At 35.3% G+C, this 23470-nt stretch overlaps 2 protein-coding genes across 2 annotated transcripts; one reads left to right on the forward strand and one right to left on the reverse strand.

The window, feature by feature from the left end:
- Window positions 1-699: 699 nt before the first annotated feature.
- ATP5PF (ATP synthase peripheral stalk subunit F6) lies at window positions 700-7959 on the reverse strand. Its single transcript, XM_032219514.1, is given in 3 exon segments — window positions 700-879; window positions 5085-5280; window positions 7857-7959. Coding segments are annotated over 2 exon segments (348 nt in total). The 5' UTR covers window positions 5259-5280; window positions 7857-7959; the 3' UTR covers window positions 700-705.
- A 150-nt stretch (window positions 7960-8109) lies between these two features.
- On the forward strand, window positions 8110-23243 carry GABPA (GA binding protein transcription factor subunit alpha). Its single transcript, XM_032219512.1, is given in 16 exon segments — window positions 8110-8364; window positions 11123-11200; window positions 11203-11221; window positions 12249-12393; window positions 13256-13340; window positions 13837-13925; window positions 13927-14083; window positions 15310-15504; window positions 17405-17461; window positions 18385-18509; window positions 18511-18526; window positions 20016-20066; window positions 20069-20116; window positions 20119-20139; window positions 20142-20205; window positions 21639-23243. Coding segments are annotated over 15 exon segments (1371 nt in total). The 5' UTR covers window positions 8110-8364; window positions 11123-11145; the 3' UTR covers window positions 21883-23243.
- Window positions 23244-23470: the final 227 nt, after the last annotated feature.

Here is a 23470-nt window from a genome sequence, read left to right on the forward strand (position 1 = left end):
AATCTGGTGAGTGAGTTGTTTTAAAACAATTCAGAACCAGTAAACTACATTTAGAATTTCAAATGATTAATTACTGCCTGCTAAGTCTGAATAAAAGCCAGTTTGTGTGGTGGTTAAGGCATCAGACCAAACGCAGGAGACTATGAGTTCTACCTTAGGCATAAAAGCTAGCTGAGTGTTTTTCGGCCAATCACTTTCTCTCTCAGCCGTAGTGAAACATCTTCTAATGAGATAATATAGCAGCCATGGAAGGTAGAAACCAAGGAAACCATATAGGAAAAGGTACAGGTGCTTAAGGAGTAGTAGAAAAGTGTTTGCACCCTGAAGCACATTTTTGCCTCAATCAGAAATGCTGCACATAATCTATTGCCTGTAATTATATTATAACCATCAGTAAACTTCGGATTTTAATTACATTATATATTAATACAAGTAATCCTTGATTTACAAGCACAATGAGTAACAGAATTTCTGTTGCTAAGCAAGGCTTTGCTAAGTGAATCACACGGATGTTAAGCAAATCCAGCTTTTTCCCGGTGACCCAGATAAAATCTACCTGGGAAAGTCACACATGACCCCAGGGTGCTGCAACGGTTATAAATACATGCTGGTTTGCTAGTGTCCAAATTTTGATCACCATGGGATGCTGTAAGGTCATAAGTATGATGATTGATCTTAAGTGACTTTTTTCGGTGCTGTTAGAAATTATTGTAAATTGAGGACTACCTGTAATGGGCACATTTCTAAAACCTTACGTTCAAATTTGAACTCTGGAAATTTGGTCATGTCTCCTCCGCCATATAACCGTGTGAGTTTCTCAGTTTGGTCATTCAGCTCTTTCTCATATTCTGAACCAACATCAACAGGGCCACCAGTTTTCTAAAAAATACAAGAACTGTTATTTCCAAAGAAATAAAAAAAACCTGGTAACATATTTTTAAAAAGATCTCTGTATGAGAATTCCAATTCTGGAAGGACACAGGCTGATATATGAAAATTGATAATAAAAATAATAATAATAATAGTTAAGTTTGATGATTATTAGTAGGAATTTAGTAACTCCTTAGATTGCTTGCTTAAATAATATTTGTTAATGGTAACAAGGTATGTTTCTATGTTGGCTGGAGGTGAGGAAGCTGGATCTAAGTAATAAATGATTCTGTTACAAACATTAATGATGATACCGTATATACTCGAGTATAGGCCGACCCGAATATAAGCCGAGGCACCTAATTTTACCACAAAAACTGGAAAAGTTATTGACTCGAGTATAAGCCTAGGGTGGGAAATGCAGCAGCTACCGGTAAATTTCAAAAATAAAAATAGATACCAATAATGTTTTTGAATATTTATTTCAAAGAAAAACATAAACTAGCGGTGTATTCAATGAAATACTTCACTCACCTCATGATGCTGATGTCCCGCTGTGATGATGATGTCCCGTGCAGCCGCTGGGAGCGATGTCCCGCCTCCTATGACACACGGCACAGTGATTCCTATCATTGGATCACTGTACCAGAGGAGGTGGGACATCGCTATGTGGCTGCTTGCCATAACAAGGAGGAGGTGGGACATCGTTGCAGAGCGGCAGGAGGGGGAGGAAGGGGAATCGTAAGACAAGCCCTGCATTACATTAGAACGTGAGGAGGGGGGATGGTGCGGTGCGCGCTGCGCGGCAAACTGACACAGAGGGAGGGGAAACTCACAGGGGCACTGGGCCATTCACGAGTGTCACCCAGCGGCATGGCCCCGCCCCTTTTTCTCCTCCATTTCGGGCAAATTTTTCACTGACTCGAGTATAAGCCGAGGCGGCTTTTTTCAGCCCAAAAAGTGGGCTGAAAAACTAGGCTTATACTCGAGTATATACAGTAATTTTTGGGAATCTACAATTATTTACTTTAAACACAAACAGAATGACAACTGATTACCAGATTATAATACATAAACATATTCATAATAGCTTTCAGATCATTTGCTGCATTACTGCTAAATTATGAGAAAAAAAGCCATAGGAAAATACCATTAACAAATTGATTAATCAGGAAATTCTAAATTGAATTATCAGTCACCAATATACTTGCAGAACAATCTTAGGCTGGACATAATATTGGGTTTCCAACTTGTAACCCATTGACGTGTTTGGCACCTATTGGAATCAATGTGCCTACACATTTCTCTTAGGAGCAAGAGTGGGCAATAAAATTCCCAAAGAGGCCACATCAGAAACTGGGCCTATTGTGAAAGGACCCTTCTTGTTTCCGCTGTTTCTGCAGGTCAAATAAGTATAGTCAAAAGGCTGGATGTGGCCTGCGGTCCATAAAATCCCCAGGCCTGCTTTGGAATTACTAGATTTCCTGCTCCACAATTTTAATTTAAAATAGAATGCTTACAAGAAAAATTGCAGCCTCAATTTCATTTTCTAGTATGCCTCCACCACTCTCCACTTTATTCTTGGACAACACTGGGTGGCTACAGACTTCTTTTGAAAGTACAGTATTTGCATCTATACAGTTATATGCATCAATTTAAAAAAATGGGAACCTGATAAAATACTCTGGCAGAGAATATCCTTTACTAGTTTGTATTTTACTACACCACATTTTGGGAGTAGCCATGTCTATCATAAAGCAACATATTGTGAAAGAGACACCCGTTCCATGGCCAATCTGCTTCATTTGCTGCAGATACCCTGTACCTGCTCAATTTGCCTGAAAATGGACGATTACATTAGGGAAGAAAGATTTTTGGAGGAAATTTAGTAACATTACAGCATAGGTGAACAGAAAAATAAATCTAAGCTACAATGAATAGTTTACTATTTGGCAAAGCTTGCTAGTGCTAGAAAAAATTACAGAAGATATAACCTGTTATGTATGACTACAGTGTTGTACTTCAATACTATTTGGGGGGAAACATAACTTAAGATGCAAGCTGACATTAAATCTAACATTTCCTGCTCAATTGTTCCTGCTACCATTGTTGAAGCAGTCCATTAGTAGATCATGTATGAAGAATCCCAGGATTTATCCTCTCTTCATGAAGTGCATTAATAACACATGCACTATCATATATTAATTCACCAGTTTTGCCATTTATGGTCAATGACCAACAAACTAACTATATTAGAGCTAGAAAATCTACACACCCATTAAAATGTTAGGTGTTGTAAGTGTAAAAAAATCAGATCAAGATAAATCACTTCACATTTTTTTTACCTTTATATAACATATAAACTGTACAATTCAACTGAAAAGCAACTTGAAATCTTTTAGGGGGAAGATGATAATAAAAATCTTACAATGTGGTAGCATAGATGTGCACATCTTTATACTTCTTGAAGCACTTGATTTTTTGTCAGCATTCAGTCTTTTGGAATAGGAGCCTATCAGCATGGTACATCTAGCCTTGGGAATCTCTGTCCATTCTTCTTTAAAAAAGTCCTTGAAATCTAACAGATTGTGAAGCATTTCCTGTGCACAGCCCTCTTCAGGTTACCTCCCAGATTTTCAACTGGATTCTAGTCTGGGTTCTTATAATAAAGGTAGAAAAAAAATCTGCAGTGATTTATTTTTGTCTGATTTTTTTCTTCATCTCAAAAACCTGACTTTTTAACAGGGGTGTGTCAACTTTTTATCCACTGTATAATCCCAAACAACATATAAAAGCTCAAAACAATAAGAATAATAAAACCATACAATTCTACCAATTAAAATTTACACATATATTAAACAAAAAGATAAAAATATAAAAAAGCAAAACAAAATTGATAAAATTTAGGCAAGAGAATAAAAGAACTTTCTAATGGTTTCCAAAAAGGAACCCACCCTTGTAAGTTGCTTATAGTGCTTTTCTAAAGAGCAACATCATGGACCCTTTGGCAAATCTCAGCTTTTGCTGTCTTTAGCAGGGTGAATAAAAATCAATTTAAAAAGTAATTTTAAAAAATCAGATTTTTAAAATTTAAATCGAGATTTTTTTTAAATCAAATTTATTTTAATAAAATGCTTTTGGAGTAAAAATTTATCTAAAGATAGTTTTCTATTTAAGATATATAATAATTTAGTTTATTCAGCATGAAATGGAGCTTAATTATGTAGCACGAGGCTGCTGTATATTCTGCAATATTGGGATTGTCAGTGAGTCAACAGCGGATCAGAGGAGCTGCTGTGGGACAGAGGTGATAGTTGCTCTTTAAAATTTGTGATTTAAATCAAGTTGATTTAAATCAAGCCTTTTTACTAGTGATTTAAATCAATTTGATTTAAATCAAATCCACCCTGGTCTTTAGGCCTAGAAGTAGCCAAGAATGAATAAATAGGCCCCACGGCACAGGTCAGCTGTGATATTTATGTCACATCTTGATACAAAATCAAGAATTAGTCAGCCAATAAAAACAGAAGTTTAAACCAATAAAATAGACAACAAACTTAGGCTACTTATTCCAAAGGGATCACTCCTGTTTCCATGAGAATTAGAATGTTTGAAATACAAAATGGAACCTGAAAGAATGCTTCCAAAATTTACATTGGACAATATCCAGGAGCTTTAGGTCATTGTATGTGCATATATGTGCATTGTACAGCATTGGGATACAGATTTATAACAGTGCTTAAAAGTTAGTTAACCGTTTTCAACTTTCAATATTTCTGCATAAATATGTCTTGAAATGCAATGTATTCTCCATACAAGTCCTCAAATTAGACAAAGAGAACCCAATTAAACAATTGAGTCAAAACACACTTATTCCTTTACCTGGAAGTTTTTCCATCTTTCAATTTATTATTCTCAGACTCTCTGGGTGGGAGATCACAAAGGGATGGTGTGCGTTATCTCATTCAAGGGCAAGTAGATGGAGAGAGAAAGTGTATTATAGAACTCTTATATAACTTAATCTATATAAAATTAAATACATAATCCCAGGATCTTTCAATCCATGGGTTTCATCAAAAAATAGTAACAAATAAAGTCATTATACTATCCCTTAATAAAACACATACACCTGACATTTAAATAATACTATAAATAACTTGCAGGAAGTGTGAATAGTAAAAGTAGTTGTTCATATAAATTAACTGATGATTAACTTACTGGCTCTTGGTTTTATATTCTCTAATCTTGTCCAAGAACAGCTTCTGTACAGGATCAAGTTCCTTTGCTTTATTAAAGGCGATGGCAGAAAAGCCAATATTTCTACGCAATTGGACAGATAGGGCTGAACGGAAAATGGAAGAAAATCTAAAGAGCTGTTGAAGAATCATGATAAATTTGCGAAATGTTCACCTAGAAAGACAAAACATATCACACCTGAAATGCAAATTATTTACTTTGATATGATCACTATACTAGTCTGAGATATGTTGGGAATCCTGCTTCGCATTTAAACTCACTCCACAAGAAGGATCTTCCAAATTGTCACTTCAAAATTATTATGAATTTTGCCCTGTCATTACATCACAATATTTTCCTTCAGTATACTAATGATCGGCTTTTGATTTTAATGTTTTTTCATTTTATTTGTTTCATTGCTAACCTCTTAAAATCCAAGTAGAAAAAAGCTATAGATAAACCTGGCAAATAATTTCAGACTGCCACTATTTCATTATATAGTGTCCTATTCAATGATGGCAGCCATGGCCAGAATGGTCTTGTCCTATGCCATTGCGCCCTTTCCTGGGATGCTCATGTCTAAGTATCTTTTTCTCAGATAACTGCAATATGCTGTACATGTGGCCACCAATGAAGACCATTCTGAAGCTTCAGCAGATTCATAGTGTGGCCTCATAATCAATTATGAATACATCTTTGTATTTCTTATGTAACAATTTTGCTTTGTCTTGTCAGAGTAACTGTGTAATATCCAGTGAGTTTCTAGATACAATTCATTGAACTGGTTTTAATCTATCAAGCTACATGACTTAAGGACTTACCTTTCTCTGCTTGTCTTAAATGATCTCACAGGATGGTATCCCTAAATCCCTTCATTTAAACAATATCATCTTGTGATGCCCAGAGATAATGTGTCTTCCCTTTGCCATTCATGTATTCTAGAATACTATTTCTCAGAGCCATTTGGTCCCATCTATGGATTGTGTTTTACAGCAGTAGTACAGGTAGTTCTTGACTTATGACTGTTTAATGATGATTCAAAGATACAATGGCCTTGGAAAAGTTAATATATGACCTGTACTGCATTTATGACCATCACACCCCTGCAGTCATGTGATCGCAATTCAGATGTGTTGCAACTAGCTCACATTTGTGACTACTTGTAGCATCCTACAGTAACATCACAATTTACAACCTTTTTTGCTAATTCCTATCAAAAAACAACCTACTTGGGAACCTGGATTTGCTTAACAACCATGGTGATTTATTTAATGGCTGAAATAGAAATTCTAGTTCCAATTGTGGTCATAAGTTGAGAACTATTTATATAAACCTGACTTTTTGAATAGGTCACCTGCCAAGTTTGGAATACAGCCCAGTGATACTAATGCTCATATTTATTTATTTAGTGTACATGTTGCCTGTCTCTAACAAGTGACTCTGGGCAGCTAACAATTAAAAAAAAAGAAAAAAAAAAGAAAAACTAGACAATCAACTACAGAGATAAAAATATCACCAACAAAAACCACACCCATAAGTATAAATACAATATAAATATTTCAATAATACTAACTTGCAATAAAGCCCTGGATGAAGAGGTCACTTCCCATTCACTCATTTAATTTTTGTATTTTTTGCATTCTGATTTTTGCTCAATTTTACGAAAAGTCACCTTAAATTATTCTAATTTATAGGAATAAAAGTCAGGTTGCCTCTCCATCAGACATCTCCTTATGCAAAAATATTTCTACATAAACTATTTAAATGACTCATTTTGTTGATAGAATCAATACCAAACTCTATCAGCAATTAATAAAATGTTCTGGAAGACTGCTCATTACAGAAGCATTAATACTTTAGACTCGAAGCCGTTTGAGGGATTTGGATTACGGGCAAGATCAAGGAAGGATTTACAGGGGAGCTAATAGTTGCCATAAATGAATAGCTTTTGAGGCCCATTCTATTATCAAGATCAGAGTATTGTTACTACAGTAGTCGGTTTTGTGTAACAGACATCCATTCATTTGTGGGGAATGTGTGGAGAGGGGGTGGGAGCGGCAATAGCATTCACTTCATCCTCCACCACCGAATTAAAAACAAAAACGGGTCTAGTAAAGGTAGAAAGGATAGCGGTTGCTATATTGCATCAGAAGAAAAGCAGCTGAGGGCATCATGCCCAAGCCTACGGTCTCCTCAGTTGGCATCGGCCTTGTCTGCCAAAGAAGCTGCTGCTCAGAAAACTCCTCCTGTCCAGCTCTCGGGAAGTTCAACCCACCATAGCAACCTATTTCGCATTCCCCAATCCCACTTTTCCCTAATGTGATCCCCTCTGAGGCACCGGATATTATTTTCCCGATCCCCACAATGTGGCCAAATTGACCCACCGGCTTCGGAATGGACGAATTTAGCGGTTTACCTGTCGCTAACTGCAGCCACTTATCATTCTACCGACTATTTAGAAGCCAGAATATCCAGGGAGACGATTCGGAACAATGTGATTGGGGGGGGGGGGGAGGGAGAGAAATGGGATCAAACTACCTAAAGCCGAAATCCTTCAGAGATGACTGCTTTTTCAGCCTCCTTTTACCCGTCTCCACTCCTCAAGGAGCCCACCACGATCGGTCACCTTCCTGGAGCCTGCAGTCAAATGGCCCCGCCCCGACGCCGAAAGTCGCAATGGGTTTCGGGAATTTTGTTTTAAGACCGCCCGTTTCCGATTACTTGCTTATCTAAGCATGGCTTACTTTTACCTTCTCTCTAAGTGTAGCTAGTCGAAATTCCTTTCCGGCTCTTTTCTAATGAGGAAAGGTCATTAAAAACTCGGAAAAAACTCTTTAACCGATGGCCAGTATGCCTACCGGAAGCAGAAGGATTCACTTCCGATTTAAAGTGGTGCTTATAAAAATACTTTGAATTTTACTATAGTAGCTCTAGGCGGGCTCGCAAGGGGCGCTGGGAATCGTAGTTTTTGCCCTTGGCGCGCGGGGTGGGGGGGATTGTGTATCTGCGCTTTTCCCCCGCCAGGGCCCCGCGCGCAGGCCTAGCCGACCGACCGACCGCCAGAGTTGGGAGTCCTCTAAGGGTTCCCCCCCCCGCCCCGACTCCCTTTCGCCGCCAGGACTGTCAGGGAAAACAGGAGCTTCTTGGTTGAACCGTCGTAGCTGCCACGGCGGAAAAGAGAAAGCAGCGGCGCTGCTCCAGTCGCAGCGGGGCTGGATTGTTTTTGTGACGGAGACCGTGAGGTGGCGGCGGCGGCTGTGATTCTTCAAGCGGGAACTCCGGGCGCGAGGCTCGGAGGGAAAGTGAGCGGAGGGGGAAGAGGAAAGCGCCTCGCGCTGTATCCGGGCGGGAGGGGGGTCTCGTGGCCTCCTCACTTCTTGTGTTTTGTTTCCGTTTCTGCTCCGCGCGGCGCGAGTCTCATTTCCGTTTCGAGTTCAAACAACAAGGAGCGCCGCCGCGGGTGACGGAGGAAGGCCTGGACCGGGGGAAGGATCCCCCCCCCCCTTGGTGCCTGTTCGTCTTGGCAAGATTTTGCCTCCCACCCCCCTCGAATCATGGGGCGGGAAGGATCCCTGTGTCCTGTTCGTCTCCTCTTTTGGACATTGGAAAAAGAGGCCTCGGGACTCCCGCCGAAAGTCCAAGTCCCTTTGGCAGGCGCCTTTTCCCCCTCTATACAGGGATAAGTTGATATACATGTTTTTTTTTTTCTTTTATCTGACAATGTTGGGTCCCGGAGAGGGTCTCTGACAACAGATTGCAAAATGAATTCGGCAGCCCATTTTCCCTCCCTCAATTTTAAAACGCTTTTTCGCCATCTCCCTTCTTAAAACGCCCCTCCACATCATGGTCGTCAATACAATTTTCTTTTGCAGTTTCTTAGTCTTGACGTCGCTTATTTTAGTTACGTCAACTGCTGTAGCCGTATATATTTGTCAAAATCGATGTGTAATTGTTTCAGTGAGGAACAAGGGGCGTCTGGTGGATAGCGGTAGTTGGTAGCAAAAGTGATTGTTGTAAGTACCGTAGTTTATGGGCAATGTACATCCTGTTTAAAGTGCAGTAAGCCGCTTTGAAAACAAGAACAAGGGATAAATGAAATGTATTATTATGACAAAGAAGGGTTTATATTTATCATTTCTTGTAATGTTTTGGCGACAAGGAAAGAACAGCTTTGGTTCTTCAGTGCAGTTGTTACCTGTAATTTTGATGAGACCCAATAGAAATACAGGTAGTCCGCAACTTACAGAAATCTATTTAGTGACCTTTTGAAGTTACAACTGCACTGAAAAAATGACATGATCGTTTTTCACACTTATGACCATTGGAGCATCCCCATGGTCACGTGATTTGCATTCAGATGCTTGGCAACTGATTCATATTTATGACCGTTGCTGTGTTCCCAAGGTCATGTGATCTCCTTTTGCGATCTGACAAGTAAAACCAATGGGGAAGCCACATTCATTTAACAACCGTGTTACTAATGTATAAACTGCAGTGATTCACATAACAAATGTGGCAAGAACAGTCATAAAATGGAGTAAAACCACTTGACTTAGCAATATAAAGTATGGCCTCAATTGTGATCATAAATCATGGACTACCTGTAAACTACTATTTTTGTTTAAGTTCTTATTGCATGCATATGTAGGGGGTAATCTTTTTTTAAGAAAACTTCAATTTAATAAAGGATGAAGAACTGGTTTGGGAGCAACTAATTATTATTTTTATTTCTCTTTACAATACCAGTAAAGCAGGATATAGATATAGAGGGAAAAAAGAATGTCTGAATTTGAGTTTTATCCTCTCTTACTATTTCTGATCAGCATGACTATAATAATTAGCTAACCAATTGAATTCTTCACTGTAAGGAGCAAAATAACATCCCATTGTTTTTAATTTAAAAATGTTCAACTTTTCAACTCCAAAGCTTCCAATTTCATTAGGCTCCCAAGAGCACCTTAAAGATGTTAGTAGTGAAACAATACCAGCCCCATGACTTAAAATGGTTGAGGTTGTCCTGGTACACTGAATCATAAACTAGCCAGTTATATTTTAGCCAGCATATTATGTACACTGAGCATGTTATATACACTGAGAGAGGTTGATAAAGGGAGAGATGTATTTAGTTTAAACACTGCAGACTGCTGTAGTTTTAATGTTCTAAAGCACCATTTTGTCTTGAATTGAAGGGTATAGCCCTACCTTTAAAATGCTATTTTAATTGGCAAATGTATGCAAACTAAAGGTAACTCTTTTAAGCTACAACATTCTAGTAAGCTGTATGAATTTCTTGGACTAGAGTGAATATAACATACTGCATGTTTCAGAAAGTGATGGAAAAAGATGGAAAAATAAACTCAGTATAAGGTATGGTTACATCAGCTGTTAAAACTACAGGTAATCCTCGACTTACAACAGTCCATTTAATGATCATTGAAAGTTACAACGGCAATGAAAGAATGAGTGATGACCATTTTCACATGAATATTGCAACGTCTCCATAGTAACATGATTGAAATCTGTGGCAAGAAAGGTCATAAAATGGAGCAAAATTCAACATTAACATGTCTTGCTTAGCAACAGAAATTTGGGCTCAATTGTGGTCATAACTCAAGGACTACCTGTGCAAGACTTCTAAAAGAGGCAGTGCTGTAATATCTTAAGAATAAATACAGAATATATGAGGTTTTTAAAATATGGTGTATTTGATTTGTTACTGTCTAAGTGATTTCAAAGGCTGTGCAGCACTTCAGATTTGAAGGGCAAAAAAAGTTCTTTAAAATGCTCAAGTGTAGGTATATAGCACTTGTCAACAACTTAAAGCAGCATTTTTAGTTGTAATGGAATAAACCATTATTGCTTCATAGTAGTACTCAACAACTTTATTTCTAACATGCATTCTTTATGCTACTGTATATCTTTTTCAGATTCTATGAAATAGTAAAAATGCATGTTACATACAATCATTTTATTTAACACGTGTGGACTACAAGTACTTGTTATGTTGAATTTGCAGGCTATCTCTGAAATATTTCAACCATGACTAAAAGAGAAGCAGAAGAACTAATAGAAATAGAAATTGATGGAACTGAAAAACAGAGTGCACTGAAGAAAGGTATATAGAAAGATTACATGGGCCTCCATACATGATTATTTTTATAGCTGTCTTTCTGATTAATAAAGGAAGGTCAAATCCATTTGAAAAAATGTTTTCATTTCAATTATGGAAATAATATTTTTCTTGACTTTAAAGATGTAATGTATGAGGTTTTTTTATGAAGGATAGAAAGCATAAATTTGTTATTACTGTTCAAAGAACTTTTGATGCTTGCAACAAGTTGAAGCAACAGATGCTTTTTTCTACCTCATTCCTTATTATTTTGGGAATAGGGTTAGGTTTATAAAATTGAAATAAAAATATCACATGACAGGACTTTCTTAAAACCAGAGTACATATTACTTACAAAATATTAAAAGAAATATTTAGTGGTAGGAGAAACATTGTTTTACAGATGTTAGTTCAGTGTCCTAAAGTTCTTTATTACCGTAGTATTAAAATACTACTTAAGATTTTGTGGATTACTGTTGCTAATCATCTGCCAGTATGTATGTAATTACTTGTGTCTTAGAAGTCTCTTGTTCCTTCTTATGTGACTTTTGAATCACTGTGCCTTAATCACATCCTAGTCTATTTTGAAGATTCTTATAGGGTGTAGAAATAACAGAAACATTTAATGATATCATGCTAAATCTCTAGGTGATTTGCCAAAAGACTGCACCCCTTTCCCAAATTATCATAAATTCCAAATCTTGCAATTAATTAAAAAGGAATTTTATATGAAAAAGCTCCATTTAGGTCTGGTACTCAAATTATTGTTGTGGTTTTTGTCTCACACCTACTTTAGTGGGATTTCAGAATTCAAATAAAATAGTTTCATTAAATGTCATCAATCGTTTAATATTTGGCAGTGACATTGATTTAGGTGTTTACATATGAATTATCTACCTGTACCTCTTGTACAGGTACAATATTATTGAACTTTAAAAAAATGTTCAAATCAGTTTAGGCTTACAAATTAAAAATCTATTTTAGAAAAAAATGTTTAAATACAGTAGATCATTTTTTAATTCTTTCCTTTCAGCATTGTTGAACAGACTTACACTACTGCAGAATTTGTAAGTCAGGCTATTGATATCAATGAACCAGTTGGAAAACTTAAAGAAACTACTAGAACCAAGACTTCAATGTTCCTAGAAGCCCATGAAATCTGTCTCCAAGATATACAGGTATAAGCACAAATTGTTAGAGTTGTAAATAGAATCAAGTTTTAGAGTTAGATTTAGTAGTAATCAATATAGATTTAGCAAATATAGTTCGTTTACATTTCTTTTATACAATATGTTTCTTTTTTTCCTAAGCATTCTACTTATGTTACCACTCTCATATCCACTACATTTATCAAGCTAGTTTTATATAAGAGTTTTTGAATTATTTAAAGAAAAGAAAGTTAATGTAAGAAAGGAAAAGTATATATAATAAAATAGAAAAATAAGGTCAAGTATGAGTATGAGAAAGCTAAATTATAGCAAATAAGCTACTTTAAAATGTGAAATACTAAAGTTTGTGGAATGTAGTAGTACATGTAGAGGAAAGTTTTGGCTTGGATGGTGGAAACAGATTGTTCTAGGATGCACAACAAGCCATTGTTTGGTTATGAATACATCAGAGAGAAAACCTATAGAATTTTGATTTATTGAGATGATCACATGTTTTTGTTTATCTAAAGGAGGAGAGCAGAAAGTTGTCTTTTTATTTAAAGAACATCTTGCTTATATAGAATAAGCAGTATGGTACTATGCGGGATAAATGGTATTTTCAACAAATCTCCCAAAACAAAGATTATTCTATCCTGGGGTGGGGTGCAGGGAGGGAACTATTTTGATCTGCAATGATTTTGATGTTAAATATGATGCTAACTGATTCGTTGTGATATTGCCATATAATGTAGTAGGTTGTTTAAGTTTGTGTATCATTTATCTATCTGTATTTGTAAAGTCAATACTTCTTTGAAATTTTAAAGAAATGTTTCACATTGATAGTTATGAATTGCTGACTTCAACATTTTCTAAATCTCCTTTCGTTATCAAGCTGGATCCAGACCGTAGTCTGTTTGATCAAGGTGTCAAAACAGATGGAACTGTGCAGCTTAGTGTCCAAGTAATATCGAGGCAAGGTAAATTATTACAAATTATCTAATAAAGTAGACTTTAAATGTGAAAAGGTAGAATAGAATGATAAGGGTAGCGAAGAGGAAACAGGAAAATACCTTTGGCACCAGTTCCTAATAATTCCTAAGTTTCATAATGGAGAGCTGGGATAGATATGGGCAGCTTATGAAAATATCATGGGGCATCATTACTTTTTCTCTCACTTGCTTTTCCCTTCCTTGTTTCATGAGAGATACAATATACGTTTGAAAAAACTGAATGAAATCCTTTGCTAATTAGTTCAAATAGGAATATTTCACATATATTCCATAAGAAAATACCATTGTAGAGAATAAAGGCTAAACTTTTTCCGCATATGATTTTTAAAACTAAATGCCTTTGAAGAGGCGATCTAAGTAATAATTCTGTTCATTCTGTTAATATTATATTTAGGTACCGTACTGTTTCATTATTTATAAATATTATTTTGTATATTCATTCACTTTCTTTTTGTGTATATAGGAATGGACCCAAAGTTAAACATCCTTGAAATTGTAAAACCTGTCGAAACAGTTGAGGTAGTGATTGATCCAGATGCCCATCACACTGAAAACTGAAGCACACCTTGTTGAAGAAACTCAAGTAATAACATTAGATGGAACTAAACATATTACTACCATATCTGATGAAACATCAGAACAAGTAACTCGATGGGCTGCAGCATTAGAAGGGTACCGTAAAGAACAAGAACGCTTAGGAATACCCTATGGTAAGACATTGTATAATTAAATGATAAGAATTAGGGTTGTACAAAATCCATTGCTCCATACATCTCATTTTCCCAGAACATGATAGGGTCATCTAGTTAGTAGTTATCTAGAAGTAAACTTTCTAGAACCATGCCATTTTAGACCATGTCTAAAACATGAACCATCTGTGTTATGGGAAATTTATTTCTATAAAATCACTCAACTACTACTGCAAAGTCCAGGTTGGTACATTATGGTAGAAGAGTGGAACTTATTATTAAGAGGTGGAAATACAGTAGATAGGTAGGGAGAGAGAGAGAGAGTAGTAGGTGGGTAGATAGAGGAGAGAGGGGGGAGGGAGGGGGAGAGAGAGAAATATAGTAGATAGAGAGAGTAGGTAGGTAGGTACGTAGGTAGATAGAGGGGAAGAGAGAGAGAAATGAAATAGGGTGGTAGGTAGATAGAGGGATAGAGAGAGAGAGAAATACAGTATGTAGGTAGGTAGATTTTTCCAGGAGTATTTATCCATATGCTGGAGAAGGAAATCTCTGACAATCTGCAGCACCTAAGACTTTGTTTCTGCTGGCACAGCACTTGATCAATGTAATTCTTATCAATCAATTAAATAGCTTTCTAAAGGGTGGAGGGAGTTTTGCACTCTGCAAACCTCCCCAAAACAGCCCGTTTTTCATGAAAATGGGCCCGTTTTTTTGGTCAAAAAAATTGCATGCATAGCCTTATGGAGACTTATAAAATGCTCCTGGGAGCTGGGGGGGGGCAAAATTGAGCAAAAAAATGGCTTGTTTTTGCTCATTTCTACCTTCCCCAGCCCCCAGGAGGTCTCTTAAAGCCTCCATAAGGCTATTCACGGCCATTTTGGTGAAGGGGCGGGGTTTCAGGAGGCAAAAAATGCTGTATTCGATGTATAAGACACACCCAGATTTTCAGCCTGTTTTTTGAGTAAAAAAGGTACGTCTTATACTCCGAAAAATATGGTGAGCGTTCCTCCCCTGTACATCATACAGGGGAGGAACATCATCAATACAGGTGATGAATTCCAAATGATTCTGAAAGAAATTGCAATTTTAATTAATGATGTATTAGATTTGAGTCTAATTCTCAGTTGCTTCTGCGATTACTATTTACTAATGGAATTTTATGATGACTTAATTGTTTTGCAGAATGTACATCATATAGAATATGTCATATTTCAGCATTGGGAAAATGAATTCTTTGTATTTCCTAGATCCAGTACAATGGTCAACTGATCAGGTACTGCATTGGGTTGTATGGGTGATGAAGGAATTTAGCATGACAGACATTGACCTCAATACACTCAGCATTCCAGGAAGAGAACTGTGTAGCCTCAGCCAAGAAGATTTCTTCCAAAGAGTCCCTCGGGGAGAAATCCTATGGAGCCATCTGGAACTTCTTCGAAAATGTATGTAAGAAAATGTGTTTTCTTAAGCAAGTGTGATTTTTAAAAAGTAAACAAATAAAATGTTTACATTGTGGATATTCTAGTCTCAGAATGTATGTATGAAATGTGAATTTAAATGCTATTTGGCTATGTGAAATTATAATCCATTTCTATCCTTTCAGTTTTTAGCAGAAAAAAGAATTTAGCATCATTTGAAAGATACGGATACTATGAAACAGTACAATTATTTTAATAATACTATTGAAATGTCAATGCTTATGTTTTTCTATTTAATAAAACAATTTTGTATAATTTTTAAAAGATTATAGTCTGCCCTCCGAAAAATAGCAGACATTAAATAAAAATGCACAATTTTGTACAATGCTACTGATACCCAATGTTTATATACCGGTATTTGCTTGCTTGCTTGCTTACTGTTCCAGGTGAAATTAACTTAAGCAGTATTATCCAGCCATTGCAAATTGAATTTAAAACATATAGTAAGCTCTGCAATAAAACAATAGCTACCACAGTTCATAAATAGAAAATATATAATGGCAAAACCTGCAAATCTAATCCATTCACAATCACCAAGCATACAATTACTGCTGTTGCAAGAAGGAGTAGATCATACGTGTCACTTTTTGTGAGGACTTCCCAAAAGTCATTGTGCGCACGCTGTGTTCGGATACCCACGCAAATTCTGTTCCGTAAAGAATGCTTGCCTCTGATGCCTAAAGATGGCTGTCCTGTATCAAATAAACATTAAGCTAGTCACCTGACTAAATGTTATTTGACATGTAGATATGATTGGGAATCTAGCTAATATCCACTTCCTCAACCAAAATTAAATGAACACATCTCCCCCTCAGTGTCACTTATAACAAAAACATATCCATTCATAATTAAACATTTCAATAGTAGAAGTTAACTGATGAAAAAAACTGGGAATTTAAAGAAAAAGTATGAAATGAAATTGTCTTACAGAATTTATAATGTAATTCATATAATAGATACATAAAGAAAAATACTTTGGTTTACTGTGTATATTTATAGTAGGATGTACAAAATGTTACAGATATAGAACAGCTGGTTTCGGGTTATTTGATCCATGCATAGAATGAAGTGGTTGCCTTGTTCTTGAGTAAAATGGAGTTTACTCTGGTAGCAGTGGTGGTGATGATGGAATCAAGAAAAAGCCAAGAACACTCTTAAGTTGAGAATGGGAAGGCCCTTGAAAAAAAAATGATGGCAAGTTGGCTGGTAGGATATACTCTCCTGGGATATCAGTAGCAGCTGAAGAGAAAGGAAAGGCACTGTGATACTGGGGTATGATCAGACTTTTAGAATATGTATTATGGAGTATACACAGTAATAGCTATGGGAAGATGCTGATAAGAGGGAGGGGCATATAGAGCAGTGGGCTATCCTGTGCTGTCACCTTGGCTGTGGCTCTGGTGGTAGTTGAGATGATGAGTAAAAGTGCTGAAAATAAGGGGGCAGGGGTATGGTGGAATATCCGTGCTGGGATATTGCCTGAGAAAATAGGAAAGGAAAAATTGGGAAGGAAGACTAGTGAGATTTGCCACTCAGAGCTTTAGAGGGAGTAATGCATCCCAACCTTGTCCTGTTTGGGTCTATCTAGATTTCTTTCTTTTTTTTTGTCTAAAACAGAACAATTAAAATATTGGGGTTTCAGTCCTACCAAACCATGGCTGATCTGAAACAGTTTTCCAGAACACACAGAATAATGAATTCTTCTGGCTTCAAACAAAACAAAATCTATTTTGTCCTATCTTCATTTTATAATACTGTACATAAAATTCTCATATCCTTTTTTATATTTTCCTTCATTTCCTTGTTTATTAACTGCAATAACATTTTCTTAATAGCAAAATTTTGTCTTTATTATCTATTGCAGATGTACTAGCCAGCCAGGAACACTCTGGAGAAATAGCAACAGTTACTATTGATCAACGTAAGTTGTCATTCTTCGAATACTTACGAAAGAAAAATACTTAAATTAGAGATTTAAGCTATAAAAACAAAAACAACTTTTATGAAGTTAAATCTGTAATTTAAAGTACAATTAAATTAAATTAAATTGAAATTATTATTTTACTGAGAAAAGTCCATTCTGCAGATATGTTTATATTTGAACTAAAATTATGCTACTCTGCTGAACAACATAGATGATTGATATTTGATTTATATCCCTCCCCAAAAAATAATTGCAAAGGGTATTTTTGAGCCTATTGCCAAATACAGAACCAACAGCCTCCAGGTACAGGTTCAGGTGTTTCTTCAATCTTTAATTTGACCTTGGATGTTACAGAGCTAGTATTTGTCATCAGCTCAGTTAGGTAAGAAGCTTACCTAATTAATTAACCTCTGAGTTGTTGGGAAAATAGGATATATTTTGCGAAAAGCTAAGAGCTCACATTGGAGTTAGCAAGGCCTTTAGTTCTATTTCTCCATGAATACAAATTGAAACTACCTACTCAGGAGCAGAACCACTACAAAACAATGCCTCCAACTCCCATTCACATCAGGCAGCCCAGTAATAATATCAGTAATAGATTTTCAGTAGGGCCAAGAGTCATCAGGAGTTAAGCTGACTTAAAATCCACTTTGTATTTTCTCATAAATGTTTCTATTTAAGTTCCATTTTTAGTTACATGCAAAGAACAGGTTACAGATAAGTGTTAAATAATGCTTCTAGTATAAAGCATTATGTTACTGATTCATATATATTCCTTTTATAATTGCATCACGTTAAGCAGAACATTATGCATTGCCTATCTAAAAAATTTAATATCTTGAGAGATTGTCTCTGTTATGGTTGAAATGGCAATATAATATATTTGTTATTTGTAAATTGATTGATGCTTTGTCCTCTAGCTGTGCAGATTATTCCAGCTTCATGTCAGTCTTCTACTCCAACCACCATTAAAGTAATTAATAGTAGTACAAAGGCAGCAAAAGTACAAAGAGCTCCAAGGATTTCAGGGGAAGATAGAAGTTCCACCTGGTAACAGAACAGGTATTTTTTTTTATTAAAGCAAATATTTTAATTATTATTGTAAAGAAAAACAATGATTTTGAAGTTAAAGGAAAATCCCTATGTTGCCAGGCGTTTGTGAAAATCTAGAAATGAAATACAATATCTGGAAATATAAAACTATATAAAGGCACACTTTATATTTTTTCACTCTTGTATTTTAATTTTCTATGAATATTTCATTGATAAATTAAATATTCTCTCCAATAAAGAGAAAGCATATGTTTAAGAAGAACTGAGTTATTTATAAATTATGAACTTTTTATTTTTATTATACTTTAATGCTTCCCCTCAAAAAGTGTTTGAAAGTTCACTACCATTATCTAGATAAAAACAGTTAGTAACTCTTCAGAAAATTTCAATCCCAAGGATGTTTAATTATATTTCTCACTAAATTTATGTTAAGTTTGTTGTCTCTTCAAGATTTCCTTGATACCTATATACTATAGAAAATGTAGCAGAGCCATGTTTATCTATGGTAACAAAAAAAAATCAGGAGTCTGGTGGCACCTTCCCAACTAACAAATTTTATTAAAATGTATGAACTTTCATGATTGGTTACAATCATGAATGGATACAAGCTGCGCTAAACCCCTTTCTTAAGTAACTAAATTGGTATTGGAATGCAGGACTTCACAAATAGTATTCATTAGAATTAATGTTAAGCTTTTGAATTAAGAAATATTTAATTGAGCAAGCTCAATCTTCTATTTCTATGATTTTAGCAATGGTGATGCGAGAGAATTAAGTTGTAGTTTGTGGAGCATGTCCAAATTATGGAAAGCTGATATAAATTGTAAAAACATTTAGGCATATTTTATACTTGAATTCTAACTTGTAGAATTTTAATAAGTAAAAAGCTTGGTCTCTTCATTGACATTTTAGTTGATCTAAATTTGATGAAGATTTTCTATTGTTACATTAGTTGCTTCTTTTAAATAGATTATAAATAGTCCTTCCTTACTGATTGCTCTTTCAGTATTGTTCAAAATTATCATGGTGCAAACAAGGAGATATATGACTGGCCCTCAAAGTTCTAGTTACCATCCCATCCCTACAGATTTGTGATTTATGCACTTAGCAATCAGCATATTTTATGATGGTCACATGTGTTCCACAGTGACATGATTACTATTAATGCTATTCACCAGCCTTCACAGCTGGCTTCCAACAAGCAAAGTCAGTAGGAACACTGGAAGGAAGCAATCAATTCATGTGATATCATGCTTAATGACCACAGGTGATTTGCTTAGTGACTGCAGCTATAACTGATGTAATTTTGGAGTGGTCACATAACATTTCACTGATTGCATTGTTTAGCAACAGAGTTGCCAGTTCCAGTTGTGGTTGGTATGTAAGGATTAACTGCATACAGTTAGCTAAGCTTTATCTTTATTATTTATTCTGCTTGTCTTAACTTTATAAATCAATGAAATACTTAATGTATTTATTTGCATATTAATGATAATAGGAAACAATGGTCAGATCCAGTTATGGCAATTCTTGCTTGAGCTTCTGACTGATAAGATGCCCGAGATTGCATTTCATGGGTTGGTGACGAAGGAGAGTTTAAACTAATCAACCAGAACTAGTTGCCCAAAGTGGGGACAACGTAAAAATAAGCCTACAATGAATTATGAAAAACTCAGTCGTGCTTTACGGTAAGTTAAACACTCTTGATTGATTTTATAGCATTGTTACATTGCTTTTCAGCTGAAAGTTCTAGAACAACAGACATGTTCCATAAAAGTTTATAGGCCCCATCTAGAGTCTTATAATCTACGCAACAACATAAAATGCATAAAAAAGTATATTGGATTCAATTCTCAAAATTAAATGATTAATTAACATCAAAATAGTTGAAGCAGCAGAGGAATTTGTTGGAGCTGACTTTCAGCAAAGCTTTCTTTGCTACTTTTCCTCTATTTATTTTCATGAGAATTGGGAGAAGGGGCTGTTAGGCTTTTTCACAAATTCCTTTCTTCTGTTGGATTCAAGTCTTGTTCATCTGATTCTGGTCTTGATAGTTGATCTGTCCTTCAAGACTACCCTTTTTAATCAATGGAGTAGCTTAAAAAATAACTAAGATTAAAATAAAAACCAAGGATAGAGAAATGATTAATACCCATGTTGAGGAACAGAAAATCAGTTAAACACTATAAGTCAAAAGGCACATCATAAACCACTCTGCCATACAGCCTCCTTAAAAAAAGGCTTTCCCAAAGCCCAGCAGTGTGGGAAAACCTTTTGGACTTCTGGAGAAAAGTCGTTCCAGAAGACACAGGTATCCACATAAAAATTGATGTTTAAAAATAATGTATTCTGTAATAAAATACTTATTTCTATCTTCAGTGGAGTTTCAATCTTCCCTCTTCAATTGGTATCCTGTATAGTTTCAAATTACACTATGACAATAGGAAAATATGTTCCTAATATTGGAAAATCCTTTTATATTTCTTTCAACTAAAAAAGCTTCACATTCTATCGTTCATTATGAAGATACTCCTAATATGTTGTTTCAAACATTTATTTACTTGCCTGCGAACTTGCTTACAAGATGCTTCAATCAGAACTAATTTTGACATGATTTCCCTCAGTTAAAACAAAGCCTCACAGAAAGGGCCACATATTTCTTAAAAATAGTTGGGAACCATCTTTCTTTTTACCAGTTTAAGGATGTTTTAGTGGCCTTTAGCGGAGTCTTTCATGGTGCCAGTACATATGAGGATGCACAGAATATAGGCTATTTGAATCATGCAGTCTGTGTTTGATGTATGTTTTAGCTGAAACATTATTTAATAATTCAATAGTGCTAGTGAATATGCAGGAAGTTTGGGCAGTTATAAAGGCTGATTAAGCTCAAATTTAAACGAAATGGAAATTATCTAACATGATATGGGTGAACTTCTCTTAATGTTTTGTGCCACCCTGCAACTCTCACTGCTTTATAGTTTCTGAATTGGCACAGATTTTGAGGGAATCATGGACAAAAAAGAATCCATTTTATTGCAAAACACAAATTTACAAATTTAAAAAATGGGCCAGGTTTAGTCACTTTCCATTTGTCTTGTTGCATTTCCTTTCCTCAATGAAGGTATTACTACGATGGTGACATGATCTGCAAAGTACAAGGCAAAAGGTTTGTATACAAGTTTGTATGTGACTTGAAGACTCTCATTGGGTACAGTGCAGCTGAACTGAATCGGTTGGTGACAGAATGTGAACAAAAGAAACTGGCAAAGATGCAACTGCATGGGATTACACAACCGGTCACAGCAGTTGCATTGGCTACAGCATCTCTGCAAACAGAAAAAAGAGAACTGAGGACTAGGACCTAAAAGCTTGACAACATTCTTTTACACTTAGCAGTTTCTGGTTTTAAAATTAGAACTGCATCTATTAATTGGCAATTCAATATGATGCATGATTTTCTACAAGGAACGCTCATAAATTAGGGCCTTTTTCACTTAAAAATGTGTTTCATGAATGTTAAGGGCACTCCACAGGTTCGTACAGGTTGTAGCAAAGAGTTTGGGAATTATAAGCAAATTGAAGATCTGTTGGTATTGTTGTGCTACATTGCTTATTTTTTTCAGAGCTTAAAGCATTCACATATAGAACAGTCAGATTTTTTTTAAAAAAAAATGGTGTCTGCACTTTTTCAGATGCTGTGTTAATTTCTAAAATTAGAACAGCTTGTTAGAGCTATCCTCATAACTTTAAGCATGACAGATTGTAAGAAAAAATTGATATAAAGGTGTTTTCTTTGCCCCTTAGCAAGAAGAAAAGTAACTGCTGAAAAGAGAAATCCAAATTTAATGCCAATAAGCCAATTATGAGTATTTTGATATCTGTAGATAAATGTGTATTTGAGGAGAAAATGCTTACTATCTTGAGAAATTTGTTAAGCTTAATGTCTGGCACAAAAAGGATTTCCACATTTTTATTGTAGGAATTAAAAACTTGAATTTGTCTCTCATCCAAAGAATAAATTGCTTTGTTTAATCTACACTGCAGAGTATATCAGCTGTTTCTGCTTTTATACTTGCACTGTAATTATTTTTCAACTGAAGACTTAAGTTAATCACAGAAAGAAACCCCTTCTTGTTGAGTAACAGAATTAAAGAATGGAGTTTGATTTCCCTAAGTTATATAAATGGCTGTGTCAAAAAATACTTTCTTTAAATTACTTGGTTTCCAAGCTTTGTTTTAATGCTTTGGAAATAAAAAAAATTGAAAAAAAACCCCAATATTCCTGTAAATTTAAAATATTTTTAAAATTATACCCAGTTGAAATCCAGAAATGCTGACAATAGTGCACTGTTTGCGCCTGTTTTTTGTTTTTTTTTAACTTATAAAATCTGGGAAACACATTCAAGGGTATATTTATTACTCTTGGTTAGTTTGGTATAAATATTATGAATTAAGGCCATTAAAGTTATGGTTTACTTAATCAAAAATGTAGCCAAGTTGAACAGAATATTTATCCTTTATCAACAATTAACTTAGTTGAATATCATCTTTCATAAGAAGCAATGATCATACAACATGGCTTAGTTCTAAGGACCCTAATCTTATAGATGCTGTTACTTTAACAGCTCCACCAGTTTCTAAGGTATAATTCATGGTTTTATTTACTCATTTTCAGTTACTAAAAAAACATACAGGAATATATTGTAGTGTTTAAGGATCATTTTGGGCAAAGAAAGCATGTAATCTTGTGGCCAGTTAAATCCAGTTCACTCTGATGTGTAATGAATACAAAATAGTTTAAATTCTATATTATATTTTTCCTTTTCTTCCGCAATCTGTACAATAATTATAAAGAATTGTTCATTTGAAATATATTATTAAGAATTCATATTTTGTTTAGCATCACTCTTTCTATGCCAATATAAGATTTAGGATTGTTACTGCATAACAAGC

The sequence above is a fragment of the Thamnophis elegans genome, chromosome 6, assembly GCF_009769535.1.
Source record: "Thamnophis elegans isolate rThaEle1 chromosome 6, rThaEle1.pri, whole genome shotgun sequence".
Taxonomy (NCBI): Eukaryota; Metazoa; Chordata; class Lepidosauria; order Squamata; family Colubridae; genus Thamnophis; species Thamnophis elegans.